At 40.5% G+C, this 20479-nt stretch overlaps 1 protein-coding gene across 1 annotated transcript in view; it reads right to left on the reverse strand.

The window, feature by feature from the left end:
• Positions 1-4365: 4365 nt before the first annotated feature.
• Positions 4366-20479, reverse strand: part of LOC150078959 (uncharacterized) — a 125474-nt gene continuing 109360 nt past the window's right edge. Inside the window, exons 13-15 of the mRNA XM_090382902.1 lie at positions 7505-7658; positions 7072-7291; positions 4366-4601 (exon numbers count right to left, since the gene is read on the reverse strand). Of these exons, the coding sequence (XP_090239028.1) occupies positions 4366-4601; positions 7072-7291; positions 7505-7658 (610 nt within the window). The remainder of the gene's footprint in view (positions 4602-7071; positions 7292-7504; positions 7659-20479) is intronic.

Here is a 20479-nt window from a genome sequence, read left to right on the forward strand (position 1 = left end):
AGTAGCAGCGAAAGAGTTAATGCGCACATCGTGAAGGAACTGTTTCCTTGCGGAGCGTGATTAATAGCGTGCGCGAGAGAAAAAAATAAATTCTTTCTTTCTCACCTCTTACGGATTTGGCGTAGAGAACGGAGGGCGACGTCCTGCGATCTGTTTGAATGAGCCAAGGAGACAACCCGCAATCATACGTAGAGCGGCCATCAGGAAGATGACAAATCGTGTTACTTGCGCACGGCAATGAAATATGGCGTTACCTACCCCATGGGCTGAACGTGAGCACCGTGGACACTGGCATTGCGGTAATTACAAGCAAGAGGTCATAGGTCCGACGTGTGATTGGCATTGGCGGGGTTAGAATGAAAGGGTTCGCAATGAAAGGAACTCGGCGTCTCGGATCCGGTAAGAAAGAAGAGTTCCGTTATGAAGCATTGCAGGATTATCCGTGAGATTATCCAGCAATCTTCATTTGAAATATCCCAGCTGGAATTCTTCGGAGGAACTTCTAACGGCTTTTCCGCTTTGTTGCACTCGACCTTATTGTTGAGGAAATCCCATAAGAAGAGATGGAAGTCTTAATTCTCCAATAAGCATTTATCGCGAAGATTTGGAAATTTTGGTTGATCACTTTCTGTAGTTGTAATAGTACTAGGAGTAAAGAAATCTCTTATACTCATATCGTGGAAGAAAAGGTAGCTTTTAAGGAGCATCGCATGATTGAGGATCTTTTTCAAGTGTTATGATTGAAACTAAAGTTCGTTGGAATTTCTTTGCAATAGTCTACGTGACATCGTTTCTTGAATTTCTCAAGGATATAAGTACCTATTGTAATTTACCACGCCTTCAATATTGCCTAGTGTTCAAATAAGAAAAAGTAAGATGTGTTCTTCTTCGGTTTAGTGGAAGTTCTGTCCGTATATCTTAAAGGAGACTTCAAATGTACGTGGTAGGTTTATCAGTCTAAATATATACAGATGTGTGGATAACAACTCTGAAGAAATACCACAACAGATTTGTAGACGAAAATATTTTATTGATTCGAAGATAAAATGGCATCGAACAAGAATAGATGATATTTGAACAGCTAGAAAAATAGCTCACACAACACCCCACATTTTCCTCAGCATCACAGTTTTTTTTTGAATGGTACAGCACTTGGGTTAATACCGAATTGAACATCGATCCCAATACACCGGGAATGAGAACATTTTAAGAACAATGGAAGGTTTTATGGCTCATCCGATATTATCATACTTGAGTTCACTCTCTGTTTTTCTTAACTGAGATTGCTTTTTGAAAAAAATCTCTCCAAGCGAGGGTTATTTTCCTAAAAGACAAAAGCGACTCAAAATCGGCACTTCAACTCTTACAAATAAATGAAACGATGGTAGAACGCGATTCTTTTGAGGAGAGCTAAATTCCCACAACGATAAAACATCCTGTTAACGAAGAGGAATTAAGTGAAAGTTCTTATACACGAGCAATTAGAAGCAGCCATTGAGAATTGCGAAGCGCTGTGGCAATTAAGAAAGAACGAACGCGTTATTATTTGTAGAAAATGTTTAACGACCACCGGTGACCGGGAATAATTGAATTCACTTCGGAAACGTTTACTCGAAATAAAAGAAATTCCCGACAGCTCCGCAAATTAGGATTAAAGTGGGAATAAAAAAGGCGACAATGTTGATGGGAGAACGTCGAATTATTTGGCCCCTGTAAATGCATCTTCTCCGCGTGTCGTTATGAAGTTTGCAGATACTCCGCGAATCCAGAAGGCGTAATATAATTAACGAGTAAGACCCAAATTAAACTGATTTGTTCCTCTAATGAATGCGCTTCTTTGAGATGTTGAAAGCCACTTTGGAATCTGCTGGACGCGAGTTGCTCTCAAATATTTAATGAAGCGCAGTTAATCCTTATTAGACGCTTAATTTCGAATAAAAATTCGAGAATTGGAACGACGCTAATGGAAGGCTGACTTGAAAACAAATTCCTTAATGAGGTCCTGTTTTTGTAAGGCAGTTAGCAAATATTCCTCAAATTTAGCACTTGACTGCATTACGCTTTGGAACAGAAAGACAAAGAGAGAGAGAGAGAGAGAGATTGTGCAGAGACATTCAGATATCACTGTCCAGTTGAAGTGAAAGAATCGCAAATGAGATTGAACCAGATGTTAACAAACATCAAATTTGTATCTAAAAGTAATGTGTTAATACTCTCTCTCTCTCTCTCTCTCTCTCTCTCTCTCTCTCTCTCTCTCTCTCTCTCTCTCTCTCTCCCTTCTCCTTTTTCTCCATTTATCCATATATCTCTTTCTCTCTCCCTTCATCTATTTTCTCCATTTCTCTCTCTCTCTCTCTCTCTCTCTCTCTCTCTCTCTCTCTCTCTCTCTCTCTCTCTCTCTCTCTCTCTCTGTTTCTCCCTTCCTCCTTTTTCTCCATTTCTTCCTCTCTCTCTCTCTCTCTCTCTCTCTCTCTCCTCTATTTTCTCCATTCTCACTCTTCCTCTATTTTCTTCATTTATCCATCTCTCTCTCTCCCTTCATCTATTTTCTCCATATTTCTCTCTCTCTCTCTCTGTTTCTCCCTTCCTCCTTTTTCTACATTTCTTCCTCTATTTCTCTCTTTCTCTTGTTCTCTCTCTCTCTTCTTTCCTCCCCTTTCTCTTTTTCTCCATTTCTTCCTCTATTTCCTCTCTTTCTCTTGTTCTCTCTCTCTCTCTCTCCCTCTCTCTCTTCTTTCTTCCTTTTTCTCTATTTCTCCCTGTATCTCTCTTTCTCTTTTCTCACTCTCTGTCTCTCTTTGTCTGTCTGTCTGTCTGTCTCTCTTTCTCCCTTCCTCCTTTTTCTCCATTTATCTCTCTCTCTCTCTCTCTCTCTCTCTCCTCTTTCCTTTTGTCTATTTTCTCTATTTTTGTCTCAGTCCCTCTCTCTTTCTTTCTCACTCTTTCCTTGCCTCCCTCTATTTTTCTCTCATTCTCTCCCTTTCTTTACTTCCTTTATTTCCCCAATACTCCCTCTCTCTCTTCTCTCTTTCTCTCATCACATTCTCTCTCACTCTTTCTCTTGTCTCATTCTCTCTCGCTCTTTCTTTCTCTATGTTCTCTCTCTTTCTTCCTCTCTTTCTCTTTCTCCATTTTCTCTCTATTTCTTTCTCTCTTTCTCTCCCTCACTTCCTCAATTTCTCGATTTCTCTCTCTCTCCTTCCTCTCTTTTCTCCATCTCTCTCTCTTCCCCTTCCTATTTCTCCTCCATCTCCATCTCTCTCTGATGATTTCTGTTCTGCTATTCCATCATTTAGTTTTTTGTTCTGTTTTATTCGCTCTGTCTCTCACTCCAATATCTTTATTCCTCTTTTTCCCCGTTGTTCCGTCTTCGTCCTTTCTCTCCTTCCTCTTTCAGTGTTACGTTTTACTGCCAACTGTTCTGTGAATATTTGATTCTAATCCATAAATTTGTTTCTGCGAATATGAAAAGGTGGAGGTTTCAGATGTGGTGTACAAGGTGGGAGGCACCCTGTGAGCCACCTTCGTTCAACTACAGTTCGTTCTCCACACGAATCCATCTCTGATTGTTCCGTAGTGTCATCAACCTCCCTATCAGTACACCGTGTGTGTGTGTGTGTGTGTGTGTGTGTGTGTGTGTGTGTGTGTGTGTGTGTGTGTGTGTGTGTGTGTGTGTGTGTGTGTGTGTGTGCAGATACGAGGGTCAAGTATTTACAAACTGCTGCCACACCCGTAATGAATCACAGTTGGTAATTAGCGCACTTATAGTGGCGCTTTTATCCGCCCGCCCGAAGGGATGTTTAACTTCTAAAGATTAGATAAAGACTGCGAACCATGTACGATCATCTGTGTCTGGGTGTGCACCTGTTGATGTGCTGCGGAAGAATGCGGAAAATAATTCGATCCCGATGTTGCGGGTAAACTAACTGACGTCCGAAAGCGCGATCTGTTTTTGTTTATTTTCTGGAGTTTGTACCGCTTTCAGAGGGGGTGGGTGGGTGGGGGTGGGGTGTTTGCTATCCACAGAGTAACGTTTTATAAAGTGCGGATCGTAAGAAAACTTCATCTTAATCCCAAATGCCCCTTCTGTTAATGTACATTCGAGGGATGAAAAGCGAAAGAAAATCAGATTAGCTCGCTGTACTTTCCGCGGATTGTATGGCCAGAGGCGCGGAGCAGGCAGTGGCGCCATCTATTACGGACCTTGGTAACTACAGGTATGTATAAGTTCGAAAACTACAGCGAGCTAAAAGGACTCGCGTTTTATTTCAATCTCTTTTGGATTTAAGAACACTACTCCCCAATAAGAAGCATTGCACCTTTCCCAGCGTATTTCTATCCCCGGAAGCCCCAAATATCTATTGGTTACGAGCAAGTCATGTCTGACCCATCGCTGCTGTTCTCGTAATAAATTGACAAAGAGTTCTTCTCCTTCTGTTTCTCTCCCCTCTTCCACCGGAAGATCACCATCAGGAATCCTCCGAAGCCAAATATCTCGATGAACAAAAATGATCCTCCCAGGACTGCGAACAACGTGGGGTCGAAGCAGAAAGCGACTTCTGGTGCCATTTTAGGGAAATAAATATTCTTCATGTCTTCTGCTAAAGAAAAGAAACAGAACGAGTGAGGTGCGTTGAAAGAAAGAAACAATCAAAAGAAAGAGTAAATCGTAAAATAGCATAAAGCGCTGTATTAATAAACACAATTTGTAATTATACACTGCCCTACCAAAATATTAGAGAACGCGTATAACAGCGAGATAGTCCTCAGTGGTTATTATACCAGGGATGTTAATTGTCCTCTGGCGGATATGGGGTGCATAGCATGGGTCAAACTCTGAGTCGATTTTCCTCAAGTGAAGAAACTTTATGGACTTTCTCCGTTGTGGGTTGCACGATTTTTACTTCCCAAGGAGTCTGAACTTAACCTTTTGGCGAGTATGCACGTAAATTTACGATTTCAAGATTCTGTCAACGCAGTGTCAAAAAATTACGCCTATGCATGTACAGATTCTTTTAAAACTCTACAGATGTCATTTGTCAACTGTGTTTACAAGTATGAGGTTGTTGTTGTTGTTTGTTAGAAGGTATGATGAGATGACTCAGATTTCTGACAATGTGTAGAAACCCAAGGAATCAATTGAGAAGGAATTTAATTGAATTCTTCTACCAACTTTTCTCAATTGTCCTCATTGAATTTCCCCAAATGTAATCAAAGAAAATCTCCAATTGTCCTCAATTTATCCTTGAAATAACCCCTTGGTCTCTATTGTGGATGTGAGTACCTCTTTCCAGCCTGCTGCTGCAGAATGTTCTCTCGGATACCCACTGATTATAAGTTCTTGACACAATCCACACCGATGTCACCTTCATTTATTTCCCTTAGAGTTATTCTTGCTGCACGGGCACCAACTATCAAGTCTTTCGTAGACTCACTCAGACGATATATGACAACAAGTGCTCGTCCAAAGGTATATCGCATTCTCTAATATTTTGGTAGGGCACTATATATGTGAAATCTTTATACATTAAATATAAGCGAATTATTTAAATTATTACACAAAACCAGTTTTCTTTCCTCCCACTGCTTCATCATCAACCTTCTCTGCGAGTTATATTGTTCGAACTTTGCAAAGATGTTGGCGTACCCATAGAATTCGTAATGAAGACTACAGCATGTGAGGATGTATGTTGCACCCTGGTGAGAAACTGATAAATTAATTGAGTACATTATTCGTTTTCAATTGTTCCTTAGTTCGTGATAAAAGAAGTGGAATTTTCTGTTCAGTTGATGTCGCGAACCTTTGTGTCTTGTTGATTATCTCTCCAGCGCTCCAGAGATCTACCACATCTCTCACGGGTGTCTTGAATGCAGTTTTGTTTAAAAGGTAAACAAGAAATGCAATTAACAGAAAGGAGTTTTATGTTTGAATCTTAAACTAAGACATATAATTAAGGAAACTCCTGAGAATGGGATGGAGCTTGGAGCTAAGATGCAAATCGTGTTTTTAGTGTCAAATACTAGCACGCGGTATTAAATGGAATTTCTTTTGAGACTGACAAATGTAGGAACAGGTCAGAAGGGACTAAGAAAAGAAAACAGTGAGGAGATTGAGGAGGGGGGTGAGAAAGCTGAGACTGGCCAAAGAGAGGAAGACAAATGGGATTGGCCAAAAATCGTAACAAAGGAGAAAGGAAATGTGTTTCTTTTTTGCATTTCCTGAAGGTTTCTCTTTATCTATAACTGATGGGTTAGAGAGAGTGAAAGAAATAACATATCAAAGTGAAGCGAAATACAAAAAACTGTAATTAAAAATCTGTCGATGAAGAAGAAGAAAAATATATTTTAAATATTTAATAAATATAAAGAATCTTTATGTATACCAAGGGTGGAAATACTTAACCCTTTGGCGAGTATGCACGTAAATTTACGTTTTCAAGATTCTTTCAACGCAGTGTCAAAAAATTACGCTATATATATACAGATTCTTTTAAAACTCTACAGAGACATGACGTCATCTATCAACTGTGTTTATAAGTATGAGGAGTCACTTATATTTATGTTAGTTTAATTTTAATTTGGTAACAATGAATTTTCATATTTCTACGCTGTTTTTATTATAAATTTGGATTTAGATTTTATTTTTTGAGAATAATCCAGTTCTAGTGTATAGCAAGAAGTCAAAGAGGACAAATTTATTATTTGAATGCATTTATGCGCATAGTTTTTCAATTTTTGCAAACCTTCGTATTTCTCGAAAAACACTCACTCGTGAAAGAGTTAAGATATCTGAAAAACAGATAAAAGAACCAAGCAGCAAAATACACCGGGTTAAAGGAAATAAAAATGAAAAGAGGAAGAGAAGAGGGAGAGGAGCAAGTAGGAAATGACAAAAGCCAAGACAGTTTATATTCCTTTGATGCAGGAATAAACCTCCTGAGATGTGAAACATCGCAGTGCAAGAATCACTCACCCCAGCAGCTGGATGACGGAAACTGTGAGAAAAATCACTCCACACACACATTAAATGTCACTCCTGTTCGCACACTAAACGACGGAAAGGTAACTCACCCACGGGACTAGGGGCGGTGACTGGAAAAGCGTACGTCGCATCGGAAAAGGGTTTGGCGAGGCCAAAGTCGGTCGCTTGGACCCCGATGCTCTTGGACAGCATCACGGTCGAGAGTATGTCAACATCGCTGTCCGCAGCTGCTTGACGCTTCTTACGGCCAAACGATGACACCGTTTCCATGTCGTCTTCCCTCCTTCCGGTGGGAATCTGGCACAGAACCTTGAAGAAAGAAAAAAAAGCACGATTTATTCCAGGACTTCCCTCCAATAAACTACTTTCTAAACTATTCGCGTGTCTGTTAAGAAAACATCTCCGCGGATCGTTCATTACGATTTGTAAAGCGGCTGCGACAGAAACACAACAAATCGATCAGTCATTTCCAAAAAATCAACAGTGGGCATTTCGCAGAAGCGCGCGGGTGGAGCCACCTACCGGTTTGCAGCTTTCCAGACACGTCTCGACTTCGGCTTCCAGCTCGAGAACGCTGCTGCCCGTGAAAGTGAAGGCCTCCAGATAACCCTCGAGGGACTTGCTCTGCGGACTGATTGTGCGGACTTCCCTCATCATTTTCACTTCAACCGGACACCTGCAATGAAACACGTACGGTTATGTCGCATGCTGCACGCAATTGTCATTTGTGCCTTTCCATCAAATAGACGCTGCTCTGAGCGTAATTAAACGTAAGCGGAAGGGACGAAAATTGGAGGGCCCAAATTTTAAATCATATCTCGTTTTCCGCAATTCGCGAAATATTCAGAGAACATAAACACAGCGCCACCCGTCAGTTCATTAAGACTCGATTCACTTTGTTAACTCTTTCGGCGATGGCTGGAATTTTTCTTCGTCCCCTGAGAATTTCTTCTAATTCAGAACTCGAAAAACAAATAAAAGAAACGCGGTTACTATCAACGAAGTTTTTTTTTTAACATAAAAAAATTCTACTATTCGATTAACGACTTACAACTGTAACAACTATTTTAAAATAATTATTTTCATTCTCAGTCACTCTGCGCGTTATAAAATTATATTATTAAAAAGTTCGATTCTGTATATTGCCACCAAAACGAAGCCTAGATTGCTGATTATTTTCGTTATTTTTGTTCGTAATAAACACGCGCAGGTCTCGTGTGTTAAAAATTACGATTGTTTTGTCAGCAGATTCTGCGAAAATAGATCACGTTTTCTGAAATTGGGACAAAATTCATCACGTGTCTTGTGAAATTGGCATAAAATTAATCACGTTTTTATGAACTTGGCACAAAATAGATAACGTATTTATGAAATTGACAAAATAGATTTATATGATTGACAAAATAGATCACGTATTCTTATAATTAACAGAAACCATGCAATTTTTAGTCTATTAAACCATTTTAAATAGAAAATCGAATTGAAATAAACTATACAACCTACAACTTTAACCGCTCCTGTTTTATTTTACCTTCAAGGTTAATTTTTGGAACTGATTTGAACAAAAACTTCCTTTGATGATAAATGTACAAAACACGATACTTATGTGGAAATTATTATGACTAGCGTGGTGTTTGCTAGCTACCTGATTTCTAGAAGCCAATTAACGAAGTGATTTGTGGCTCCACCCAAGATGATTGCCACCTCTAAGACATTATAGTTAAGATTAAGTAAGAAAGAGCCATTGACCACTGTTGCTCGTCCTGTGTCATTTGACTGCACGGGAAAGCAGTAATACGTAGATATGGGCAGGAAACCAGTGGGAAAAAAGTGGCGTAATTTTCCCGTTCGATGTCTGGGAACGAGAAGGTTGCCCTATCCAGCTTTGCAACGGAAGCCCCTCATCAATTTTCTTTTCTTATCCTTTCAAAAGCGATAAAAGCAGGGATAATGTTATCATTATCAGTCATAACCCTACCTGCAGTTTTAGGGTCGTTATTGTAAAGGACAAACTTATTTTCATTTTATTTTTTATCAAACCACCAGAGTCAGGTCTGCAACCGCATGTTTCCAGCACTTTCTCTAGGTGGGATTTAAAAATGCGATGTATACGTATTAGGGTGGTTCTAACGAGCTGCATCCGTGGCGATTGAACTTTCTGATTTATTGAGACATTTTGGCTGCTAATTCTGACGATGGAAAATACTTCAAATCGCACCGTCGGGGGTCGACTTGTCTGGAATCTCACTCTGGCGAAAATGGCACGTTAGCCTTCCAGGATGCTATGAGACATGAAAAATCCATTACTGATTACTTGAAATGCCTAAACGCGCTGTTGTACACTAGATGGCGCTTTTTGCATATGTGGAGAGGCAACTACTCAACCATGCAGCTAAATTTAAGACACGAATCAAAGAATGTCCAAAGAAAGTCTTTCATCTTCGGCTGGCACTCTACGCGTAATCCCCTTATCCAGGAGATAGGGATAAGGGGGTGGGGGGCACAGCTTTTCCTCGAAAGAGTGTCCAATACTAACCACCAATTCTCAGATGTCAATTAACAAAATGTCTTCTTCAATATCGGTTTATTTTCTTTCGTAAAAGTAATCCTTATTATCTCGTCTGGGGCAGTTTTTAAAATATGAGATTTGAGAAAGGGAAGCAACTTCTTTTTAGCGGAAACATGAAAAAGGTTGAAGAAAAAGACTCCTCTGGTTAGAGAATCCCACAGAGGCTTTGCATGCCAGAGGTAATGATATTCTAATTCCTCTTTGCCTTCCGTAATAAATTATTACGCCGACTACGTCAGGCTGAGAGGCAATATTTTTGTCATATACGTACCAATATTACCTCTTTTATAATTAAGAGCACACCAGAGCATTAGACGCCTAAGAAGTACTCACTGTAGAATGGAAGAAGGAAGAAAACAGCATTAAAATCTTCGATAATTTCACAAATACCCCTTTCCAGTTATTGCATGCAAATGACTTCATTAAAATCTGCTAAGCCACCCTGCATGAAATGGATACTGTATTTGGTAGCACTTATTTTGGAGAGGATGAAAATCGCTTAGCAATGAATATATCTCTTGATATACACTTTCTTACTTAAAAAAATATATTCTGAAATTTTAACCGCACATTGAGAACCAGGAAAAAGATGTGAATAAAGTTTAACTTTAACGATAAATATTATATTTAATATTTTATTATTTAATTTAATTTAACATTTATTTAAATTAAAGTTATTTATAATAATATTTTAATAATTATAAATTAAAATAATAATAAATTGATGTTTTAATATAATTAATATTTTGCCATTTTATATACTGCATTTAATTTAATGCAATATAATTTAATTATTAACCAAAACCTAATTTAAATCAAATTTCGTTCTGAAAATTCAACTTCGTGGAAACGAAGTTGAATTTTCAGAATTTATTTCATACTTACGCAAAGCAAAAATAATTTTCCAACTACCTTCCACAGAAGCGGTACCAGTAATGGTATAATTCCGTGGTATAAAAAATACATAAAGTAAAAGGAACCTCGCTATCAACTAATCACATTTCTGTGAGCAGACGCGTGACAGTAGTGTAACACGAGCTAAAGAATCTCGTGCAACAATGATTATGCCAATTTCGTCTCGTGAGAGCACAACAATCAAATGAAACTTTTGGCAGATATCCGTGACGTCATTATGTTTTAAATTACATTTCTGTCGTAAGAGAAAGCTGCAATTTTCAATTCCTTCACTCAGTGGATACGTGAGATCTGAAGCTGCAAGATTGTAATCGTCCTCACGTTTGTGTCATAAATCTGCATAATTCGTTTCTGAATGGAAGAGTTTAAAAGCAGGACAGCATATTTAATGACGTGGATAATTGTTGGTATTTCTTCAAGAAAGTTTGTTATTCTTACCTCGCTATGAACTGCTATTAAAGCAACCATTTATACGTTTCCTCTGTCGCTTTATTCCAACAGTTTATTTTCAACCTTATATTTAAATTAAAATGCATTACAGCAAATGCATTTCTGATAATTCTTTTATTTCATAATTAAGTCCATAAGCTAATTATCTATTGTTTCTTGTGCTGGCCATGGAACGATAAGGGATATTTTGAAATGGGAGGTGAGTGGGGGTAGAACTGATTGATTTTGATTTTGATTTTTGTGGCGCAAAAACAGCAGGGTTATAGTGCGCCAGGAAAAAGTTAAAATATAAAAAGGTAAGACTGGCAACTTGTAAAAAGCTACTTCGTCTTAAGGTGCATACAGTCATAAAATCAGTACAATGACAAAAGCAAATTGTTTATTTCATATGACTGTATACAAATTGATCGACTTTAAAAATTTAAAAACTGCTGACACATTGTCGTTGTCATTTAAAATCTGACTGAGTGTATACGGATCAGTCAGATGGGTAAAAGCAGTAAGACGAGCATTTATAAAACTAGAACAATCACATAAAATGTGTTCGACGGTTAAAACGGTGTCGCATTGCTCACACATAGGAGGGTCATCAGCCCTCAGCAAAAAGGAGTGTGTCAAATAACAGTGTCCTATGCGGAGCCGAGCAAGAACAACTTCCTCTTTGCGATCCCTGCGAAAGCTGGACCGCCAAGGATGGATCACAGGCTTAATTCGACATAGTTTGTTTGTAGTAATCAGTCGATGCCACGAATCTTGCCACTGAGATTGCAGGTTACTACGGATCACTTGCCTGTAGTCTGTATAGGGGACTAACAGGTCAAGATTATCCGTCAGGGCTGTCGATTTGGCTGCAGTGTCAGCCAAATCATTTCCTCTAATCCCGATGTGACTGGGGATCCAGCAGAAGCGGATATCGAATCCGCTTGCATCGAGGCTGTATATTATCTGCTGAATTCGGGACAGGGTTGGATGATTGGTGTGTGACATCGCTGATAAAGCCTGTAGTGCACTCATTGAATCGGCATATATAATACACCGTTGGTAACGGTGTTTTCTTATGTGATCTAGAGCTAACTCTATGGCATGCAGCTCTGCAGTGTAAATGCTGCAGTTAACAGGTATCTGCTCTGATATGGTTTTATCTGGAAAAACAGCAGCAGATCCTACATATGATTCCGACTTCGAGCCGTCTGTGTAAACTGGCAAGAAGTCAGAATGTTCTGCACGGTGTTGTGAATAGAGCTGAAAGTAGACAGAGGGCGGAGTATTAGACTTCGTCGCAAGTTTGAGCGAGAAGTCACATGCTGGTGTTTGTGCATGCCAGGGTGGAAGGGGCTCCTGTGATGATCGAGCAACCTTGTCTACCGAGATGTTAAGCTCATTGAGTAGCTCTTGAACACGAATGCCGAATGGCCGATTGGCATTGCGTCGTGTGTTATAAAGATTTTCCCATCGTGGCTCGAAAACGGATGTCCACGTGGGGTGGTCCGGCAGGGACTTCAGCTTGAAGGCATATTGCAGAGACAACTGCATTCGCCGAAGCGACAAAGATGGTTCATTTGCTTCGGCGTACAGACTTTGGACAGGCGAAGTTCTAAAAGCACCGGTAGCAATGCGGATGGCTTGATGATGGACGGGGTCAAGCCAACGAACAGCGCTATTTCTGGCAGATGCATATACCTGAGACCCATAGTCCAATTTTGAACGTACAAGTGCACGGTACAGACGTAGAAGAGTGCATCGGTCTGCACCCCAAGAGGTAGAAGAGAGAGAGCGGAGGATGTTAAGCCCTCTCGTACACTTCGTACGTAGCTGACGAATGTGTTGAACAAATGTCAACTTTTTGTCAAAAATGAGTCCCAGGAATTTCGCCTCTGATACAACTGGAATGGTGCTTTGTCCAAGTCGTAATTCAGGCTCAGGGTGGAGGTTACGTTTGCGACAAAAATGGACGCAAACGGTCTTCTCCGGTGAGAACCTGAATCCATTGGCCGTGGCCCAGGTGTTAACGCGGTCAATAGCTTGTTGCAGTTGTCTCTCAATAACCCTCATATTGCATGATTGAGAGAATATGCTGAAGTCATCGACATAGAGTGCACTGTTTATAGTTGGAGGAAGTTGTTCAGAAATAGAATTTATTTTAATGGCAAAAAGCGTAACACTTAAGACAGATCCTTGCGGTACCCCCTCCTCTTGATAAAAAGGCCGTGAAAGGGAGGATCCTACACGAACTTGGAAATAACGGCAGGATAAAAAGTTTTTAATAAAAATGGGAAGGTGGCCTCTCAGACCGAGATTGTAAAGGTCTTTTAAAATACCAAATCTCCAAGTTGTGTCGTACGCTTTTTCCATGTCAAAGAAGATGGACACCAAGTGTTCTCTTTTTAGGAAAGCATCACGGATTGATGTTTCCAGTCTAATTAAGTGGTCCAGTGTGGACCTGTTTCTTCGGAAGCCGCACTGAAAGAGGGAGAGAAGGTCGTTCGATTCTAAATACCATAAGAGACGAGCATTGACCATTCTCTCCAATATTTTGCACAGACAGCTGGTCAGAGCAATAGGACGATAGTTTTTTGGACATTTAGGATCCTTTCCCGGCTTAGCAAAAGCAAGTATAGTTGCCTTGCGCCAGGTATCCGGAAAGTGCTCTTCAAGGAAGATTCTGTTATACATGAAAAGCAAACAGTCCATGGATTCTGGTGAAAGATGTTTGATCATTTCATAATGGATGTTGTCTGGTCCAACAGCGGTAGCCTTTGTATGGGCAAGTGCTGTTTTTAGCTCGTGGATAGTAAATGGCCCATTATATGGGTGGGAACCCTTCGATGTGAATTTAAGGGCCTGATTTTCAGTCTTGCACTTTAAGACCAGAAACTCTGGGGAGTAAGATGACGTTGCAGAGATCTTAGAAAATGTTTCCCCAAGAGCATTGGCTATTGCAGTAGAGTCTGCAATAGTACATCCATTATATTCAAGGACCGATGAGGGGTGTGCTGTGTATTTACCCTTCATTTTCCGGATTTTTTCCCAGACTACCTTAGAGTTGGTAGACTGGTTAATAGATGATGTAAAACGGATCCACGATTCCTTTTGACTCTGACGACGGATGTAGCGTGCTTTGGCTCGTGCACGTTTAAAGGCTATAAGGTTGGTCGTGGTAGGATATCGACGGAATATCCCCCACGCTTTGTTTTGAGCCTTTTTGGCTGCTGTGCATTGTGAATTCCACCATGGTTTGGGAAATGGTGGAAACCGGGCAGATGTTTTTGGAACAGCATTCGCAGCTGCTTGGACAATATTTTCTGTGATGTACTTAACTGCATCATTGATAGGCTCCTGACTGACTGTGCTACGATCAAAATTTGCCTGATGTTGGAAGGCAGTCCAGTCAGCCTGATCAATCTTCCACCGCGGTAACCTGAAGGGAAGACATGGTCTCCCACTGTGTAACAAGGTTATCACAGGGAAGTGATCACTTCCGTATGGATTCTCCTCCACTTCCCAAGTGAGTGAAGGGAGTAGAGAAGGGGAGCAGATAGAGAGATCAATGGCAGAAAAAGTACGGGTAGGCATGTGGAAGAAGGTGTTTGTTCCAGTATTTAGAAGGGAAAGGTCATTGTCATTGAGCATACGCTCTATGACTCGTCCCCTTCCGTTGATGTTAGCACTACCCCACAGGGTATTGTGTCCATTAAAATCCCCGAGAAGTAAGAAAGGGGGAGGCAACTGCGTTAGAAGATCATCAAGGTCTTCCTGGGAGATATCAGTCCCAGGTGGCAAATAAATAGAGCAGACCGTTAATAGAAATCCCACTGTAAGGCGAATTGCAACAGCCTCTATGCTGGTTGTAATTAGCAAGGGCTGAACTGGAGTCTGATTATTCACAAGGATAGCCACTCCTCCATGAGCAGGACCATCCGCAATTCTATCCTTACGAAAGATTGTGATGTTATGCATGGTGGGATCATCATTTGCCTTTAGATAAGTCTCCTGCAAGCAAAAGCAAACTGGCTCGTGCTTTTGCAGGAGGGCCTTGATGTCATCTGTATTTCGCCGGAATCCACGACAATTCCATTGTAGGAATTTAGCCATTATTTTGGCTTGGTGGGTCCATCAGGCGGTTTCCGAGGTGCTGAGGGCTTACTTTTATCAGTCTTGGCTTTATCTTTTTTGGGGAAGAATGGACGCTGTCCGGTGTCCATTTCTTCCTCCACGAAGAGTTGCAAGACTGAATCGTCCGGTACCTCCTTGTCCTCTACATCCATTGATTCTGTTAATTTTGGTTGCTCTTTTTTACCACTTGGTTTTGTTAGTGGTGGGGCACTAGGAGGTACGGATATTGGAGTAGCAGCTGATTGTGTTTTTGTGGTGGGCTTTTGTGAACTCAATAAATAGCGGGCAATCGGCGTGAATGACTCTCTTGGTGGTATAGTCATATCTGTTTGTGTACCGATAGTGCACTTCGCAGAAACCTTCTGAGCATATGAAGGCTTCCCGCTATTTATTGGTTGTATGCGTTTTCTAGCCTCTGGGTAGGAGATGTTAAGCTCCGTTTTTAACTTTTGTATCTCCTTTTCGTCCTTCCACCGCTGGCATGCTCGAGAGTATGCAGGGTGCTCTCCTTGGCAGTTAATACAGTTAGGCTTAGGAGCTATACATTCCTTGCTCTCGTGATCTTTAGCACCACATCGAGCACAGGCAGGGTTACCACGACAAGCTGTTTGTGAGTGGCCGTACTTTTGACATTTAAAACACCTCAGTGGGTTTGGAACATAAATCCTCACTGGGCAGTTTAAGTACCCTGCCTTGATGGAACTTGGAGGCCTTGGGGTGTTGAATGTTAGGATGAGAACTCGGGTAGGGACAAGATTCCCATCCTTACGCATGGATATTCGCTTGACAGCTGTTACTCCTTGTTCTTTTAATTCAGAGCAGATCTCTTCTTCAGAAACATGAAGGAGATCCCACTCTGATATGACACCTCGTGAAGAGTTCAAAGTTTTGTGAGGGGTTACAATAATGGGTATTCCCCCTATAGATGTGGCTTTCAAAATTTTTCCTGCTTGATTTATATTCGATGCTTCAATAAGAATATCTCCAGAACGCAGCCGTTTTACGGATTTGGGTGAACCTGCCATCCCTTCTAATCCTTTCTGGATAAAGAAAGGTGACATTTTCCCTATTGACTGCTCTCCTGTGGAATGGAGAATGAGGAAAAGCGGTGTCACAGATGGTGTTTTCTCCTCAGTTCTGGCTCTTTTAGCAGAATTGCTCTCACTTTCTTCCGACGATCGATTAGGTAGGGGCCTTGTTGGGGCCCCAGAAGAAGAATTTAAATTACTCATAGGAGTAAAGAAAAAATGTCTGATGCCTAAGTACCTCACCCACCACGGAGCCCTACGAGGGGGCGCCCACTCGTGAACTAGCAGGTACTGCGTACACGAATGGGACGCCGAGTTCGCTTAGAACACCATACCCACGTTACCAATAAGTCTTTATCCCGTCCCAGGACCAAAGGGAGGGAGACTTATTGGAACGCAGTTGACCCTAGCAGTATAAAACCACCCGCCGATTGATCCCAGTCGAGCCGGTCCGGGACCGCCCGTCTTGTCGAAGCAGGGGCCAAAGTGGTGTATTAAGGCTGGGCCCCTCAACCACCAGGATCCCCCTTTCCGCTTCCACGGGTCGCGGCGCACGGCTGCACACGCCGGATTCCAAAGATGTAACCCTGGAACCAAGGTATGGGCGTTAGATCCCAGTGATGCTAATCTGGTAAACCAGCAGCATCACTGGGAGGTCCCCTCACCACGTACAGGTGCCCACGTCGAGGGGGGGGGGGTAGAACTAACACATGTCCCAGGCCATCTACTGATCAGCTACGAAAATCATTCCAACCTGTGTGGTCGGTTCAAATTAAAATGGCGCCATGTTAAAAAACGAGGCCATTACATGTGGCAAACCCGGTAACAAAAATTATAATCATAGCCTATTAGGACATCGCAGTAGTGGGAACTATTTGTAATGAATGGTTTGATTTTATTGCTTTTTAATAATTCGTTTTCTTCCTATTGAAAAGGTTGATGCTTTAAAAATATGGGTTTTTTTCTTTTGCTGAATGAACCTTGCAGGGATGGTGGGCGTGGTTATCCCGAGGAAAGTTAGACGTAATATCTCAATTTACTGTTTTAAAAGTTGCCCAATAACAAGACAGAGAGAGAGAATTACAGACATTAAACGAAAATGTAGAAAATGGCCTAATGTAGAAGACCAGTTTGACAAACTGTGATTACAAAAGTGATCATCGCACTGGCCAAGGACGAGTCTCTAGTTTTTTAACGAGCCCTTCCCGGGTTCAATATCCTGTGCCCGAATACATACAGCAGTTGAGACAGCTTAAAATTGCGCGCTGTAAACATTTCTGAAGCAGAAAGCATTTCATATTATTCGTATTTACATCGAGAAGGGATGACGCTAATAAAATGTCTCGACATAATTCCTTGAATCGTGCTCGGTCCTGCCATTAAAATATCTTTCTAATTTGAATTTTAAATGCCAACAGACCTGCGAATTCCAGCGCAATGTAAATGACCAAAAACAGAAAAATTCTAGACGTTAAGGCGCCATCTAGCGTTTAATTTGAATAAGGTTACTCGGTTTGCAGTAGCTGTGAATTATGAAGGAACTTGGTGATAGTATAATAAGATGTAAATGACACATAATTAACACTAAACAGAGAATTATGAATGATGATAGCGTTATTTTTCCACAAATTGCCTAAGATGATAATGCGGTATAATTAACCGAGAGACGTTGATTGATGAATGAATCCGGCATTAATTTTAAACCAACATAAATGAAGGAAGGTAAGAGAATCGACCTATTTTGCGACAGGACCCACCAGCAAAGAACATGCCGCAGTAAGAAGATAAGAAAGGCTATTTTTATCTAAGAAATGTCTGCTTCGAGGAGAGATATTTGTGGGGCTTTTCTGGGTAGCTTTAAAGGATTGCCTGAGGTTTACATAAACTTCGGAATATTAATCAGAGGCTGCAGTTAACAATGGCAGCAAATAGGCTACAGCGCGCGCGTTAATGTGTGGTGTCCTTGGCCGAAGTGCATGACGGTTAGGGGATTGATCTACTCTTCTGATGAAGATCGATTTAACATTCCAGCGGGCTGTATAGTTTTGATAATCCATGAGTTTAAGTAAAAGCACATCGCAACAAGGGGTGGCATTTTGTAACAAATTCTGTACGCTGTTTATAGTACTCATACTTTAATGAAGATTCACCACATCAACAACCGATGATCTGCTACTGCTTAAGGAACTTGTGGTTCGTCCATTTTAACTTTAACCCGCACAGATGGCGATTAAATGTCCACTGGGGACATTCAACAGCATTCGCTTCCTTTATATATCCAAGCAGTGAACTGGAGATTAAGTACAAATATCTTCTTCTCTTTTTACTATTGCATTATAAAAATGGTTTTAACGCCGCATTCTTTTTAAAGAATACTGCAATTATTTTTTTTAAATAAAACTTATTCATGTATTTTAATTTATAACAGAATTTTCATTTCACTTAAATTTAAATTTATTTTAAATCGAAATTTCACTGTATACAGAGTGTTTTTGTAATTTCTCGTCAAATTTTGGGACCATCTTCTTCTACTGAGCATAGGGATGAAAAATGTTCATCTGGACACAGGTCTGGAAACACTTCCCTTCCAAGTCATAGCCTTTCTTTTGTTCATAGAAAGTAAGATGGCCGGTAAATTTCAGTCATTTGCATATCTGATGTTACCGTATATGCATACAAATTTTGGACCGAATCCATCTACTCCTTCTAGGTGAAGCAACTCAATTGAACCACCCAGAAGGAGTAGGTATCTTTATCAGTTGTCCTGAAGCTACCTGCAAGTGAATTAGTGTTCCTCTTGTTATTTTTTTACAGTGACCATGAAAATCAGTACTCTAATGCGAAATTTCACATATTTGTTTCATTTAGGGAAGAGCGAATGAGAACAGCAGTGAAATTCAGCGCCTCTCCTGGGAAAATTTTTCTCAACGACGATGGATGGCTGCAAAAGCAGCCATCCATCGCCATTTTCCAGAAACCAGATCCTTATTGTCTATTAAATCTGATCGGGAAAGAACCGGAACTTCCACAACACTTGCTTTAGAGGAACAGGTGGAAGGCACGATCAAGGAGAATTCTGGAACTAGCACGTAAAATGTAGCAGCAGTAGTGCATTCAACTGGATGGAAATTTCTTCTTGAGCAGGATCTTTTCCATTTCACGTACAGAGTGCAGGCTCTCTCACAAGATGATTTTCATCTAACGGTCTTATTTTATTAATGGTCTCCAACATTTAATCTTCTTTTCTCCTTTGTCTACCTTTCACAAGAGATATCATTATGAATTTTCACGACAATCACCAATGGGCACAGAAAAATCCTCATATTATCACCCACTCAACACTAATTTCATTGGAACATTTGGACTATTATCGATGGTTGGTTGGCTGTTTTGGGTATTTTAGTGACGTATCAGCTTCTTTGGCTATAATGCGCCAAAACTTATGTTTTATGGATTATTCAGTGATTTTTTTGTTATGATCAGGAACTGACAACTTCGAATATATTAGATTTATCTGATAATATTGTTCGTAATGAAACAATGTCCGTTGCTTTTAAGGATTTAAAAGTAATTTGTCATTCTCGTGTAAAGTTAGGGCAGTCAAGTAGAACATGTTGGACTGTTAGCGCTAATTGACAGTCAGAGCACTGAGGTGGAGATTCAGCTCGGAGCAGATAGGAGTGAATAACGTTGGTTGTGTCCTATTCTTAGTCTGCTCAATATAACTTCTTGTCTGTTAGGTCTTGTACTGGTTTTCCATTGTTCTAACATCGGTTTTATCTGTAATGATTTTTGTTATTGGCTTGCTCCTTCCATTTTTGTTGCCACCGTATTTTGCCGCTATTTCGGATTGCAATTTTAGTCTTTTTATGGCTTTTTTTATCTGCATTTTCGTTTGTTTTTATGCTTGGTCTGCATGTTCATTGTCATCCATTTCTATATGTCTGGGAACCCAACAGAAGCTTATGTTTTGATTTCGTTTTATTAGTTTTTTAGCATGTTTTCTATTTGTCAAACAGTCGGATGGGTGTTTCTGGTTTTATCCTTTAAGACTGGCAGGGCATTGAATGACTCGCCATTCAATGCCCTGCCATATTATGGTTCTTGGTTAGTTGTACAGTCTCCAGTTCTGCAATATAAATTCTGCAATCAATTGGGAGATAATAGTATTCCGGAACTTGGTTGCTATTCCTACCTTGGTTTCTGTTTTGGAACCATCTGTGTATATCAGGTGGAATCGTAATGTTGGGCTTTGTAGGCTGCATGCAATTGCTGGAAATTTTGTTTATGTAAAGAATCCTTGTTCCATTTGTATGTATGAAGATCGCACATTGCTTGTATGGTATCCCACGATGGATATGGAACTTTAGGAGAAATTGCTATCTGATTGAAATTTAAATTACGTTGAAGGATTACGTCTTT

The sequence above is a fragment of the Mastigoproctus giganteus genome, chromosome 10, assembly GCF_048544385.1.
Source record: "Mastigoproctus giganteus isolate SK-2022 chromosome 10, ASM4854438v1, whole genome shotgun sequence".
NCBI classification, from domain to species: Eukaryota; Metazoa; Arthropoda; class Arachnida; order Uropygi; family Thelyphonidae; genus Mastigoproctus; species Mastigoproctus giganteus.